Source organism: Oncorhynchus clarkii, chromosome 8 (genome assembly GCF_045791955.1).
Source record: "Oncorhynchus clarkii lewisi isolate Uvic-CL-2024 chromosome 8, UVic_Ocla_1.0, whole genome shotgun sequence".
NCBI classification, from domain to species: domain Eukaryota; kingdom Metazoa; phylum Chordata; class Actinopteri; order Salmoniformes; family Salmonidae; genus Oncorhynchus; species Oncorhynchus clarkii.
The window spans coordinates 17,820,127-17,836,239 of record NC_092154.1 but is presented as its reverse complement, the minus strand read 5'-3'; the positions used below and the strand labels follow the sequence as shown (position 1 = coordinate 17,836,239).

General features: G+C 43.4%; 1 protein-coding gene across 1 annotated transcript; it reads right to left on the bottom strand.

The window, feature by feature from the left end:
* Positions 1–8,223: 8,223 nt before the first annotated feature.
* Positions 8,224–13,673, bottom strand: LOC139415043 (proline-rich nuclear receptor coactivator 1-like). Its single transcript, XM_071162799.1, has 2 exons — positions 12,771–13,673; positions 8,224–9,841 (listed from the first exon to the last, which is right to left on the bottom strand). The coding sequence occupies exons 1-2, from the start codon at positions 13,107–13,109 to the stop codon at positions 9,365–9,367; spliced, it is 816 nt and encodes a 271-aa protein (XP_071018900.1). The 5' UTR covers positions 13,110–13,673; the 3' UTR covers positions 8,224–9,364.
* Positions 13,674–16,113: the final 2,440 nt, after the last annotated feature.

Here is a 16,113-nt window from a genome sequence, read left to right as displayed (position 1 = left end):
CTCATTTGTTTCAGGTGTATGATGAAGACGTACCAGCAGCTACAGTGTATTCCTCTGTGTGGTTTAGAGCATCTGAGCCAATGTAAAAGTATGGGTGGATTCCAGGTACAATAAAATACACATTGCCAAAGTCTGTGGAACAAGTGGAGATAACTATCAAAGTTATTTAGTTCTACGTTACTGCATTAAAGTTCTTTGCATAACAAGAATGTTGCTTCCTAGTTCTTCTGATGACCACAAGAGGGCCTGTGGAAAGCACAAGGAGGAATGCAGGAGACTTTGAGAACCTCTTCATTTGTAGTGAATTCGGTCCCCAAAGTCTTGCCGTTTACCTCATACAACCCCTGCAGGGTGAGATTCTGCAGTACGTTGTAAAAGACATTCCTTGCAAACTCCAGTGTAACCTTGAAAAATAGTGTGCAAAACTGTCAAGGCAAAGGGTGGCTACTTTGAAGAATCTCAAATAGAAAATACACTGCTCCAAAAAATAAAGGGAACACTAAAATAACACATCCTAGATCTGAATGAATGAAATATTCTTATTAAATACTTTTTTCTTTACATAGTTGAATGTGCTGACAACAAAATCACACAAAAATTATCAATGGAAATCAAATTTATCAACCCATGGAGGTCTGGATTTGGAGTCACACTCAAAATTAAAGTGGGAAACCACACTACAGGCTGATCCAACTTTGATGTAATGTCCTTAAAACAAGTCAAAATGAGGCTCAGTAGTGTGTGTGGTCTCCACGTGCCTGTATGACCTCCCTACAATGCCTGGGCATGCTCCTGATGAGGTGGCGGGTGGTCTCCTGAGGGATCTCCTCCCAGACCTGGACTAAAGCATCCGCCAACTCCTGGACAGTCTGTGGTGCAATGTGGCGTTGGTGGATGGAGCGAGACATGATGTCTCAGATGTGCTCAATTGGATTCAGGTCTGGGGAACGGGCGGGCCAGTCCATAGCATCAATGCCTTCCTCTTGCAGGAACTGCTGACACTCCAGCCACATGAGGTCTAGCATTGTCTTGCATTAGGAGGAACCCAGGGCCAACCGCACCAGCATATGGTCTCACAAGGGGTCTGAGGATCTCATCTCGGTACCTAATGGCAGTCAGGCTACCTCTGGCGAGCACATGGAGGGCTGTGTGGCCCCCCAAAGAAATGCCACCCCACACCATGACTGACCCACCGCCAAACCGGTCATGCTGGAGGATGTTGCAGGCAGCAGAACGTTCTCCACGGCGTCTCCAGACTGTCACGTCTGTCACATGTGCTCAGTGTGAACCTGCTTTCATCTGTGAAGAGCACAGGGCGCCAGTGGCGAATTTGCCAATCTTGGTGTTCTCTGGCAAATGCCAAACCTCCTGCACGGTGTTGGGCTGTAAGCACAACCCCCACCTGTGGACTCGGGCCCTCATACCACTCTCATGGAGTCTGTTTCTGACCGTTTGAGCAGACACGTGCACATTTGTGGCCTGCTGGAGGTCATTTTGCAGGGCTCTGGCAGTGCTCCTCCTGCTCTTCCTTGCACAAAGGCGGAGGTAGCGGTCCTGCTGCTGGGTTGTTGCCCTCCTACGGCCTTCTCCACGTCTCCTGATGTACTGGCCTGTCTCCTGGTAGCGCCTCCATGCTCTGGACACTATGCTGACAGACACAGCAAACCTTCTTGCCACAGCTCGCATTGATGTGTCATCCTGGATGAGCTGCACTACCTGAGCCACTTGTGTGGGTTGTAGACTCTGTCTCATGCTACCACTAGAGTGAAAGCACCGCCAGCATTCAAAAGTGACCAAAACATCAGCCAGGAAGCATAGGAACTGAGAAGTGGTCTGTGGTTATCACCTCCAGAACCACTCCTTTATTGGGGGTGTCTTGCTAATTTCCTATAAATTCCACCTGTTGTCTATTCCATTTGCACAACAGCATGTGAAATTTATTGTCAATCAGTGTTGCTTGGACAGTTTGATTTCACAGAGGTGTGATTGACTTGGAGTTACATTGTGTTGTTTAAGTGTTCCCTTTATTTTTTTTAACAGTGTATATTTTGATTTGTTCAACACGTTTTTGGTTACTACATGATTCCATATGTGTTATTTCATAGTTTCGATGTCTTCACTATTATTCTACAATGTAGAACATAGTAAAAATAAAGAAAAACCCTGGTACTGTACATGTTAATGTTAACTGGGCAGAATTCTCTTTGATTATAATCACAGCCGTATATATCCCCCCCAAGCAGACACATCGATGGCTCTGAACGAACTTTATTTAACTCTCTGCAAACTGGAAACGATTTATCCGGAGGCTGCATTCATTGTAGCTGGGGATTTTAACAAGGCTAATCTGAAAACAAGACTCCCCAAATTTTATCAGCATATCGATTGCGCAACCAGGGGTGGAAAGACCTTGGATCATTGTTACTCTAACTTCCGCAACGCATATAAGGCCCTGCCCCGCCCCCCTTTCGGAAAAGCTGACCACGACTCCATTTTGTTGATCCCTGCCTACAGACAGAAACTAAAACAAGAGGCTCCCACGCTGAGGTCTGTCCAACGCTGGTCCGACCAAGCTGACTCCACACTCCAAGACTGCTTCCATCACGTGGACTGGGAGATGTTTCGTATTGCGTCAGATAACAACATTGACGAATACGCTGATTCGGTGTGCGAGTTCATTAGAACGTGCGTTGAAGATGTCGTTCCCATAGCAACGATTAAAACATTCCCTAACCAGAAACCGTGGATTGATGGCAGCATTCGTGTGAAACTGAAAGCGCGAACCACTGCTTTTAATCAGGGCAAGGTGTCTGGTAACATGACCGAATACAAACAGTGCAGCTATTCCCTCCGCAAGGCTATCAAACAAGCTAAGCGCCAGTACAGAGACAAAGTAGAATCTCAATTCAACGGCTCAGACACAAGAGGCATGTGGCAGGGTCTACAGTCAATCACGGACTACAGGAAGAAATCCAGCCCAGTCACGGACCAGGATGTCTTGCTCCCAGGCAGACTAAATAACTTTTTTGCCCGCTTTGAGGACAATACAGTGCCACTGACACGGCCTGCAACGAAAACATGCGGTCTCTCCTTCACTGCAGCCGAGGTGAGTAAGACATTTAAACGTGTTAACCCTCGCAAGGCTGCAGGCCCAGACGGCATCCCCAGCCGCGCCCTCAGAGCATGCGCAGACCAGCTGGCCGGTGTGTTTACGGACATATTCAATCAATCCCTATACCAGTCTGCTGTTCCCACATGCTTCAAGAGGGCCACCATTGTTCCTGTTCCCAAGAAAGCTAAGGTAACTGAGCTAAACGACTACCGCCCCGTAGCACTCACATCCGTCATCATGAAGTGCTTTGAGAGACTAGTCAAGGACCATATCACCTCCACCCTACCTGACACCCTAGACCCACTCCAATTTGCTTACCGCCCAAATAGGTCCACAGACGATGCAATCTCAACCACACTGCACACTGCCCTAACCCATCTGGACAAGAGGAATACCTATGTAAGAATGCTGTTCATCGACTACAGCTCGGCATTCAACACCATAGTACCCTCCAAGCTCGTCATCAAGCTCGAGACCCTGGGTCTCGACCCCGCCCTGTGCAACTGGGTACTGGACTTCCTGACGGGCCGCCCCCAGGTGGTGAGGGTAGGCAACAACATCTCCTCCCCGCAGATCCTCAACACTGGGGCCCCACAAGGGTGCGTTCTGAGCCCTCTCCTGTACTCCCTGTTCACCCACGACTGCGCGGCCACGCACGCCTCCAACTCAATCATCAAGTTTGCGGACGACACAACAGTGGTAGGCTTGATTACCAACAACGACGAGACGGCCTACAGGGAGGAGGTGAGGGCCCTCGGAGTGTGGTGTCAGGAAAATAACCTCACACTCAACGTCAACAAAACTAAGGAGATGATTGTGGACTTCAGGAAACAGCGGAGGGAACACCCCCCTATCCACATCGATGGAACAGTAGTGGAGAGGGTAGCAAGTTTTAAGTTCCTCGGCATACACATCACAGACAAACTGAATTGGTCCACTCACACAGACAGCATCGTGAAGAAGGCGCAGCAGCGCCTCTTCAACCTCAGGAGGCTGAAGAAATTCGGCTTGTCACCAAAAGCACTCACAAACTTCTACAGATGCACAATCGAGAGCATCCTGGCGGGCTGTATCACCGCCTGGTATGGCAACTGCACCGCCCTCAACCGTAAGGCTCTCCAGAGGGTAGTGAGGTCTGCACAACGCATCACCGGGGGCAAACTACCTGCCCTCCAGGACACCTACACCACCCGATGTCACAGGAAGGCCATAAAGATCATCAAGGACATCAACCACCCGAGCCACTGCTTGTTCACCCCGCTATCATCCAGAAGGCAAGGTCAGTACAGGTGCATCAAAGCTGGGACCGAGAGACTGAAAAACAGCTTCTATCTCAAGGCCATCAGACTGTTAAACAGCCACCACTAACACTGAGTGGCTGCTGCCAACACACTGACACTGACTCAACTCCAGCCACTTTAATAATGGGAATTGATGGGAAATGATGTAAATATATCACTAGCCACTTTAAACAATGCTACCTTATATAATGTTACTTACCCTACATTATTCATCTTATATGCATACGTATATACTGTACTCTATATCATCGACTGTATCCTTATGTAATACATGTATCACTAGCCACTTTAAACTATGCCACTTTGTTTACATACTCATCTCATTTGTACATACTGTACTCGATACCATCTACTGTATCTTGCCTATGCTGCTCTGTACCATCACTCATTCATATATCCTTATGTACATATTCTTTATCCCCTTACACTGTGTACAAGACAGTAGTTTTGGAATTGTTAGTTAGATTACTTGTTATTACTGCATTGTCGGAACTAGAAGCACAAGCATTTCGCTACACTCGCATTAACATCTGCTAACCATGTGTATGTGACAAATAAAATTTGATTTGATTTGGGGCTCGGTGGGCTGTCCTTCACTGTGGATTCTCCAGTCTGGCTTTAGTTGCTGTCTCTGCACAAAGAGGTTACTGTAGGCGAGCTTAGCAGCGTCCAACGTGTTGACTCCTTCCAGGGGTAGGCTGCAACATGAGAAGCCTTACCATGGTACCTCACTACGACACTGGAACTGGAAAATAATAAGTGCCAAAATGTTGGTGTTTACCCATCAATTATTGGGAATATATTTAGAGTGTGTGACTATCAATGTATGTATTTGTACACAAGTTTACTATTGTTGGTCAGCACAAATCATGCTTTTCACTGGAAATGAAACCAGACGTTGGCCTTTAGAGTTATGCTGTTGGTTTATTCTGAGAGTAGGCCAGGGGAACATCAGCTGTATCTTAAATGTTGTAACTGGCCTGACTGCCTGGCAGTGACTGCAGCCTGAAATAGCACTCTGCATGCAGCTAGGGCCCCCAGTACAGAGTTCAACAGAGCTGTTACCAGAGAATGGAATGTTAATTTTTCTACCATAAGCCACCTCGAACGTTGTTTTGGAGAATTTGGCAGTACATCCAACTGCCGTCATAACCGCAGACCACGTGTAACCACAGTAGCCCTGGACCTCCACATCCGGCTTCTTCACCTGCGGGATAGTGGGAAGGCTGAGGAATATTTCTGCCTGTAATAAAGGCCTTTTGTGGGGACAAACTCATTCTGTTTGGCTGGACCTGGCTGCCAAGTGGGTGTGCCTATGCCCTCTGAGGCCTATCCATGGATGTACCTTTTTTGTTGTTCTTAAAACAAGATCAGCTTTAAAAACATATTTATATTTATTTTCTCTTTCATGAGATAGTTGTTTGTATTAAAAATATATTAGGCTATCTTTATTTTTAAACTGGAATAATATCACACGTTTACATCTACATTATACAGTCGGAAGTTTACATACACCTTAGCCAAATAAATTTAAACTCAGTTTTTCACAATTCCTGACATTTAATCCAAGTAAAAATTCCCTGCCTTAGGTCAGTTAGGATCACCACTTTATTTTAAGAATGTGAAATGTCAGAATAATAGTAGAGAGAATAATTTATTTCAGCTTGAATTTCTTTCATCACATTCCCAGTGGGTCAGACGTTTACATACACTCAATTAGTATTTGGTAGCATTGCCTTTAAATTGTTTAACTTGGGTCAAACGTTTCAGGTAGCCTTCCACAAGCTTCCCACAATAAGTTGGGGGAATATTGACCCATTCCTTCTGACAGAGCTGGTGTAACTAAGTCAGGTTTGTAGGCCTCCTTGCTCGCACACGCTTTTTCAGTTCTGCCCACACATTTTCTATAGGATTGAGGTCAGGGATTTGTGATGGCCACTCCAATACCTTGACTTTGTTGTCCTTAAGCCCTTTTGCAACAACTTTGGAAGTATGCTTGGGGTCATTGTCCATTTGGAAGACCCATTTGCGACCAAGCTTTAACTTCCTGATTGATGTCTCGAGATGTTGCTTCAATATATCCACAATTTGTCTTCCTCATGATGCTTTCTATTTTGTGAATTTCACCAGTCCCTCCTACAGCAAAGCATCCCCACAACATGATGCTGCCACCCCCATGCTTCACGGTTGGGATGGTGTTCTTCGGCTTGTAAGCTTCCCCCTTTTTCCTCCAAACATAACAATGGTCATTATGGCCAAAGAGTTATATTTTTGTTTCATTAGACCAGAGGACATTTCTCCAAAAAGTACGATCTTTGTCCCCATGTGCAGTTCCAAACCGTAGTCCGACTTTTTTATGGCGGTTTTGGAGCAGTGGCTTCTTCCTTGCTGAGCGGCCTTTCAGGTTATGTCGATATAGGACTCGTTTTACTGTGGATATAGATACATTTGTACCTGTTTCCTCCAGCATCTTCACAAGGTCCTTTGCTGTTGTTCTGGGAATTGTTTTGTACTTTTCATACCTTAGTACGTTCATCTCGAGACAGAACGCATCTCCTTCCTGAGCGGTATGACGGCTGCGTGGTCCCATGGTGTTTATACTTGCATACTATTGTTAGTACAGATGAACGCGGTATCTTCAGGCGTTTGGAAATTGCTCCCAAGGATGAACCAGACTTGTGGAAGTCTTTTTTTCCTGAGGTCTTGGTTGATTTCTTTAGATTTTTCCACGATGTCAAGCAAAGCGGCACTGAGTTTAAAGGTCGTCCTTGAAATCCACAGGTACACCTCCAATTGACTCAAATGATGTAAATTAGCCTATCAGAAGCTTCTAAAGCAATGACATTTTCTGGAATTTTCCAAGCTGTTTAAAAGCAGTCAACTTAGTGTATGTAAACTTTTGACCTACTAGAATTGTGATAGTGAATTATAAGTGAAATAATCTGTCTGTAAACAATTGTTGGAAAAATTACTTGTGTCATGCACAAAGTAGATGTCCTAACCAACTTGCCAAAACTATAGTTTGTTAACAAGACATTTGTGGAGTGGTTGAAAAACTACTTTTAATGTATGTAAACTTCCGACTTCAACTGTATATACACTACAGGTCAAAAGTTTTAGAACACCAACTCATTCAAGGGTTTTTCTTTATTTTTACTATTTTCTACATTCTAGAATAGTGAAGATATCAAAACTATGAAATAACACATATGGAACCATGTAGTAACAAAAAGTGTTAAATCAAAATATTTTATATATTTGAGATTCTTCAAAGTAGCCATGCTTTGCCTTGACAGCTTTGCACACTTGGCATTCTCTCAACCAGCTTCGAGGTAGTCACCTGGAATGCATTTTAATTAACAGGTGTGCCTTGTTAAAAGTCAACTTGTGGAATGTATTTCCTTTTTAATGCGTTTGAGCCAATCCGTTGTGTTGTGACAAGGTATACAGTACATTCGATAAGAGCTGGACCCATGGCTATACCCCTGCCCAGTCATGTGAAATCCATAGATTAGGGGCCCAATTAATTTTTCAATTGGCTGATTTCCTTATATGAACTATAAAACTCAAGTCAAATCGGGTTTATATTTTTGTTCGGTATAGTGTTACATGTTCATTTTTCACTGTTGTGTAAGTTATTTATCTGCAACCACTACAATCAATGCTGAAACTTGAGTACTAGTTCCCTGATGTTGTATGTTATTTGATTACTAAACCAATAAACGTGTGGGGAGACTGACAGGCATTGTGAAGTCTGACATCTTAGCATTTTCAACTTGTGAGGGCAAATGGTAACAGACAGAAAACATATAAGGGGTAGCCAATATTTTAATTTCAATTTAGATATGAAATGCATCATAAAATTTAAAAAATTCTAATTGCAAAGTGAGAGTATTGCTTTAAGATGTATACAAATTTAGTCACTGGACTTAACATTTTGAACATTTGCAAAAAACAAAATTCAATCTTTGGTACAGTAATACAATTTCATTTTTGTGTGACACGGAGTGAAGGAACAAGAACTAGCAGCTGCCTAGCTCTAGGGGGAAGGGGTCAAATGTGCGTTATATAATAATAAAAGACCATGTCATTCATCTTTCTTCCGGTAAACATTCTCAGCGCTTTAGATGGAACAACACTGGTGATCAGGGGGCCAATGAAAGGAAAAGGAAAAACAAAAAGAGAAATGTGTCAGTGCTGGAGAGATTCAAAACAAAGGGCACTCAGTCAGTGCTCGTGCTGAATTTGTCTGTTTCCTGCAGCGGCAGTTGTCCTCGTCATCAGAGGGGGAATTTTTGATTTTGAGACTCACATTTGTCACTCCATCTTCTCGATGTCGTTCACCCAGCTGGCTCCCTCTGTCGTTGAGCCTGGGGACGAGGTTACCGTCTTCAAGACCGTCCTTCCAGAGAGTTCCCTGAAGATTGTGGGTCCTCCCTGCAGTGCATTCAAGGCAATAGCAGTCACAACTGGTGGGCTGAAGTTCACAGAACCCCAAACTTTCACACAACTATTCTTGCTTGCCATTGTGGTGACTCGTGTTGGTTCAGTCAGTCTTGTGCAAATCTGTAAGATAATCTTTCTTACGTTTAATACGTCCCAATGGGCACTGCAGCCCATTATTGGAACAGTAAGTGCACCAGCTCAAGGTGAACATCTTTTTTAGGCTTCAGTAACAAAACTATACTTTCTGTTAAAATAACATGAAAAATATACACTTATATTACATGTTTACAGTATATACATTTACACAAGTTCATAAAAAATCCCCCCAAAAACAAGGCCGCTTGCTCAGAACATGTGGAATTGTATTACAGATCAAAAACTCATTACATTCTGTTGCTGTTAAGTTATTGTTCCAGTTCTTTCAGAGTCCAAATTCTTCGGTGCCAAATTTGTCATTGATCAGGTATAGACGGATCTTTTTGATAAGATTTTCCATCCATTGAGATCATGGTTTATCTTGAACCTTCAGCAGAGACTTCAAATGAAACGTAATTTGCTCTCGGCTGTGGTCGGAATGTTGGGGGGCAGTCTCGCCGACCCAATGACTCGGTGGTTTGGGCAGGACACTTGGAGACGGGGGCTCGCTGAATTTAGCTCCAGCATAGATCTTCTCTCCATCTTTCAGCTCATCCTCAGGTACAAGCTCAGCTGGGGATACAGTCACAATCTTGACATTGTTAACTGAGTTGAAGGGATTCTTCTCTCTACGGAGGAGCTGAAAGGGAGCAGAATTGGGCTTTGTGTGGCAGCTGTTGTCATATTTCTGTACTGAGGGAGCATTGCAAGGTGCATTAACGTGCCTGCTCCTTTGGCTCCGGGTGTTGAGATTTTGGGCAGCTTGATCGAGTCTATCGAGGTTGTGGACAGACTGGTCACCTAATGTTGTGGCCCTCTCCACTCTCCCATTTTTTGACTTCAGCAGCTGGGAGGAAAGAGAAACAAACATTACAGTTCCACAAGGTCTGAACCATTCTAAATGTTACGCAAATAGTTTCTACTCTGAAGAACACTTGAGCAAACATTTTAAAAATAATTTCCAGTTCCATCATTTATTTTTGGTGTCAATGCGATATGTAAACATCTCAGGAACTGGCACGTCGCCGGCATTGTTGAAATCCTTCATAACATTTCGTAAGATGGCGTCGGAGAAGAAGGCAGCCGTTTTATGTGCCCCCAGCCGATTGTTTTTTGTTTGTTTATTTGCAACTTGTTTTTTGTGCATAATGTTGCTGCTACCGTCTGTTATGACCGAAAACAACTTCTAGACATCAGGACTGCGATTACTCACCACGGACTAGCAGAATCCTTTATTTTCTTTCATGACTCTGAGCCCGACGCAAAGGATATACGGCTTTCTAGGGAACAGGCCCCGATCCCCGTGATCTGCGTGAAGAGGAGGCCGAGAAAGGAGGCCGCCTTCTGTAAATTCGTAGGCGATCGAATAAACCCCCACTTTCCTCCATTCGGCTAGCAAACGTGCAATCTTTGGAGAATAAAATCGACGAGATACGCGGAAGATTAAACTACCAACGGGACATTAAAAACTGTAACATCTCATGCTTCATGGAGTCATGACTGAACGACAACAATATCAACATACAGCTGGCTGGTTATACGATGTACCAGCAGGATAGAACAGCGGTGTCTGGTAAGACAAGGTGCGGCAGACTAGGTATTTTTGTAAACAGCTGGTGCATGATATCTAAGTAAGTCTCAAGCTATTGCTCACCTGTGGTAGAGTATCTCATGATAAACTGGAGACCACACTACCTAGAGATAATTTTCATCTGTATTCCATCATAAGCAAACAAGAAAACACTCATACTGAGACAGCGCTCCTAGTAGCCGGGGACTTTAATGCAGGGAAACTTAAATCCATTTCACCAAATTTCTATCAGCATGTTAAACGTGCAACCAGAGGAAAAATAATTCTGAACCACCTATACTCCACACAGAGATGCATACAAAGCTCTCCCTCCATTCGGCAAATCTGACCATAATTCTATACTCCTGATTCCTGCTTACAAGCAAAGATTAAAGCAGGATGCACTAGTGACTAGATCAAAAAAAAGCAGGCAGAGGAAGCAGATGCTAAGCTACAGGACTGTTTTGCTAGCACCGACTGGAATATGCTCCGGGATTCCTCTGATGGCACCACATCAGTCATTGGCTTGATAAATAAATGCATCGATGACGTTGTCCCCACAGTGACCACACGTACATACCCCACCCAGAAGCCATAGATTACAGGCAGCATCCGCACTGAGCTAAAGGGTAGAGCTGCCATTTTCAAGGAGCGGGACTCTAACCCGGAAGCTTATAAGAAACCCTACTATGCCCTCCGACAGACAAACCATCAAACAGGCAAAACATCAATAAGGGACTAAGATCGAATCGTACTAAACCGGCTCAGACACTCAGTCGGATGTGGCAGGGCTTGCAAACCATTACAGACAACAAAGGGAAGCACAGCCGAGAGCTGCCCAGTGTGGATCCTACCAGATGAGCTAAACTACTTCAATGCTCGCGTCGAGGCAAATAACACTGAAACATGCATGAGAGCACCATCTGTTCCGGACAACTGTGTGATCACGCTCTCCGCAGCCGATGTGAGTAAGACCTTTAGCCAGGTCAACATTCACAAGGCCAGACAGATTACCAGGACGTGTACTGCGAGCATGCACTGACCAACTGGTAAATGACTTCACTGACATTTTCAACCTGTCCCTGTCTGAGTCTGTAAAACCAACATGTTTTAAGCAGACCACCATAAGCCCTGTGCCCAAGAACACTAAGGTAACCTGCCGATCTATGCATAGTCACTTTAATAACTCTACCTACATGTACATACTACCTCAACTAACCGGTGCCCCTGCACATTGACTCTGTATCAGTATCCCCTTGTATATAGTCTCGCTATTGTTATTTTACTGCTGCTCTTTAATTACTTGTTACTTTTCTCTTATCTGCATTTTTTGTTTTAAACTGAATTGTTGGTTAGGGGCTCGTAAATAAGCATTTCACTGTACGGTCTACACCTGTTGTATTCGGCGCATGTGACTAATACATTTGATTTGATAACAAGTAACCTAAATACCTGTAGCACATCTACTCAGGCCAACCTTTAATAAACATTGATTGTACAATGTGTACCAAATTCCTATGTCATTGGGCTGCATTCCGTATTATTTTTTTTGTGCATAACGTTCAATTAAACCGAAACAATGCTGTTCTGAACAACAACTTGAAAAACAGGGAGGGGTTTTGAACACTGTCAACATGGCCACTTCCGTTTAAATATGTTACTCATTGCTTCAAGCCACACCCACCAAAGATACCATGGTCTGTTCAAGAAAGTTCAGTTCGATTAAACGTTTGCTATGTTACGGATTGCACTGAACAAGTTCCCCCAACCCGTTCAACATTCTTTGAGGTATGTTTGATCCGTTTGGTGGGTGTGGCTTGGAACAATGAGTGACGTATTTAAAGGGAAGCAGCCGTGCTGACAGCGTTCCCCAACCCCGTTATTAAAATTGTTATATATTTTTTTAAAGTGGTCATTCACCCAGTGCATAGTTTCCCAACGTCGTTTTGGTTTGTACCCTAGTGCTACACAGCGGATCCAAGTTTGGGAAACCCTGACCTAGTGAGCGCACCATTTTACAATGGCTTAACATCAATTTGTACATTTAAATGTTTTTGCACTAAACATAAAGGGGGAAATTACTCCAAGTTGCATAGTGCGTGTGTTTACATGGATAAATGCAGCATAATGTTTTACTAACAATGGACAAAGTAATAACCACATGTACAAACTCCATCTACTTCACTAAATTAACTGAATAATATACCTCTTTCTTTGTCCCCTGCTTTAGATGGTGACAGGTCAGCAGAGTCGCCTGGGTCCGGTGGGTTGCGAGTTCGGCACTTGGGGCTTTACAAGCTGCGACATTGTTGTTGATGTCTGCAAGCCGTGTGGGATTGTTTCTCAGTGTTTTTTGGCGCGGTTGTTGGTGTGTCCGCTGTAACCCTGACGTTGTTGAACGCAATTTTCTCCCACCTTTCTTCAACAGTGCTTGCCTTGTTTTGCCTAGGCTTGCCCCGACGTGGTAGGAAGTCAAAATGGATGGCTTATTGTTTTCAACGTTGTCCAGATTTGGTTCAATATTTATTAGTGATTCGCCCAACATGACTTCAAAGTGGAGAGGGTAGGACACATCAACGATACTAGCTAGTTTAATTTTTTCGAAAGTGGTAAGTAGGCTAACTTTAACCAGCTAGCCAACGACGTTAGTTCACCTCACTACTACAACAATCAACAGCTAACGACGACGTTATTTAGTACGTAGATGGTGGAACTGAAGTCGGCCCGAAAACCTCGATGCAGTGGGGTTTTGATAAATTGAAGAAGAGTACACCGATGTTGATAACGTAATCTTGTAACTCGAAGCACGATCTTCGAGATGGCGTAGAAGCTATGGAAATGGCGCTGGACAACTTCCCGATTGTATTTCAGGGGAAGCTGAAAAACACGCCCACTTATTTCAAAACAAAGGATAGGAGAGCAACACGGTTTTAACGCCGTACATTACGTTAATTGCTACTAGTAGCTAATAGAATAACACAATGCCATTATATTTGGTTTATAAGTGAACGCGAATGCGTGCTCCGCGAAAAGGTAGCAGCAGTGAATAAATAAACCATTGGTTTCGAAAGCAGGAAATTGCAGACCTCCCATGTTCGAAATTACGTCATGTATGATGGTGTCATTCTCATGACCGGTACTTTCCACAGGGAGAGGCTATTGCCGCGTTCAAAACAACTGGGAACTGGGAAAATACAAGGTCAGTTCAGTGGACGTCAGTGATTTTCAGGTCGGAAAGACGGAGCTCTAGAAAGAGGCCCGAGTTGGAAATCCGAGTTGGATGACGGTTCAAGTCGATCCTGTCGGAGGTCGTTTTTTTCCTAGTTTCAAATTGTTTTAAACGCACTGAAGTCCGAAGTCGAGAGTTCCCCATGCCGCGTTCAGAACAACTGGGAACTCGGAAATCTCCGACTTCAAAGGCTATTAGACACCACAAGGTCCCAGCTACTATCTAATCAACACAGCATTGACATTTTCCCATCCCTGGTTAAAAAAAGCCTAACCTAACACAATATGGGGCGGCAGGTAGCCTAGTGGTTAGAGCATTGAAATTGAACTAATAACCAAAAGATTGCGAGGTAAAATCTGTCGTTCTACCACTGAACAAGGACAGCACTGTTCCTAGGCAGACATTGAAAATAACAATTTGTTCTTAACTGACTTGCCTATTTAAAGACAGATGAAAGAAATCTGCCAATTAATTTCCAGCAATATTGCCCATGTCTGTCTTTGTGGTGTATCACTCCGTGCCTAGTCAGTTGATGTGATAACCATCTTAGAAGTATATCGAAATTACGTCATGTAGAAGTATATAATTTGGATCTATTATTTGCAAACTTTGCCATGAAATGGGCAGCAGCAGTACAGAATCCTTGCTAGTCCTGCACACTGGACAGCACCTTCCTCATTAAAGGGGAATTACATAAAAACAATTCTAATTTGTTAGCTTTCTTCCAGACGAAAAAAAAATGGTATTCTGGTGTGATTTAAGCATAAACATGGACTCTGAAACATCTCATTTCGTTTTTTCTCTATGAACAGTTGTAATTTTGAGAGTGAAAAAAACATATATATTCTAAGACCAGGAAAAGTACAAATCTGAAAACATAATTTGGGAAAATTTAAAACATAATTTGGGGGAAAAATAACAGATTTCATAGGGCCCCTCTTAAGAGTTGTTTATTAACCATTATTTTACCAGATATATTTTCAGAAAACATAGTGAACTCCTTTCTCTTGTACAATAAGGACCCGGGAAGAGTTGCAGGGGAAAGAAGAGAAGAATGCCTATTTGAAAGCTAGAAAAAAAAAAAGTGAGTATCTCACGACATGTTTCATTAGAACTAGAAAAGGTTGGATACCTCTGGGCTACACTATGTAGCTACTTCCATCTCCTTAATGCGGCAAGCGGGAGTGAAGGACACTAGTGTGCCCGGTGTTGTTGTGTTGCCTGCTTACAGCGCAAACTCTCCCCATTGAGCAGTGTTTATCTGCAGGCCTATCACAGTGACATCCAAATTGTTACTACCAATATTACAAGTTATTTATCTGTATTCTGTAATGGCTGCTATCCTACTCTAAATAAAATGTATTGGGATGGAAAAAATTGGAGATGATGTCCAAATACAGATGGTGACCAATACTACAAGTTATTTCTCCCTCGCCCATAGAAATAAACCTCACTTTATTTTACACGTTTTAACTAGCGCATTTTCTTGCCAGCATAAACTTGCTGGGAGGGCTCATCAGGACGACTGACTGAACCGAATACATTCGTCTCCACATTTGACTCTCAGCTGCTCAACCAACATAATCGATTTGGGCACCAGGCGTGTCCGTATAGCCCAGGGAAAGCGAGGTTTGAAATGATTGTTTTAGTCAATTATTATATATGTTTGGACTTCTTGCGGTCAATTTGTAGTCTACAAATTATTTGTAATTATGTAATTATGTTCCGGCCCCTTGACCATCTGTCTAGTTGATGATCCCTGGGCTATACGGACACGCCTGAAGTTTTCTCTTGGTCGGATGGTCAGGGGGCCGGAACGTAATTACAAATAATTAGTAGACTGCACATTGACCGCAAGAACTCAAAACATATATAATAATCTGTCACTGTTTTGTTGACCCATCCTCAGTTTTCTCATATCACAACCATTAAACTCTGTAACTGTTTTAAAATCACCATTGCCCTCATGGTGAAATCCCTGGTTTTCTTCCTCTCCGGCAACTGAGTTAGGAAGGATGCCTGTATCTTTGTAGTGACTGGGTGCATTGATACACCATCCAAAGCCTAATTAATAACTTAACCATGATATTCAGCGTCTGCTTTTTTGTATTTTTATACATCTACCAATCGGTGCCCTTCTTTGTGTTGGCATTGAAAAACCTCCCTGGTCTTTGTGGTTGAATCTGTGCTTGAAATTCACTACTCGATTGAGGGAGCTTACAGATACTTGTATGTGTGGGGTACAGAGATAGGGGGAGTCATTAAAAAAACATGTTAACCACTATTATTATTGGGAACCCTGATATAGCCTCTCCCTTTC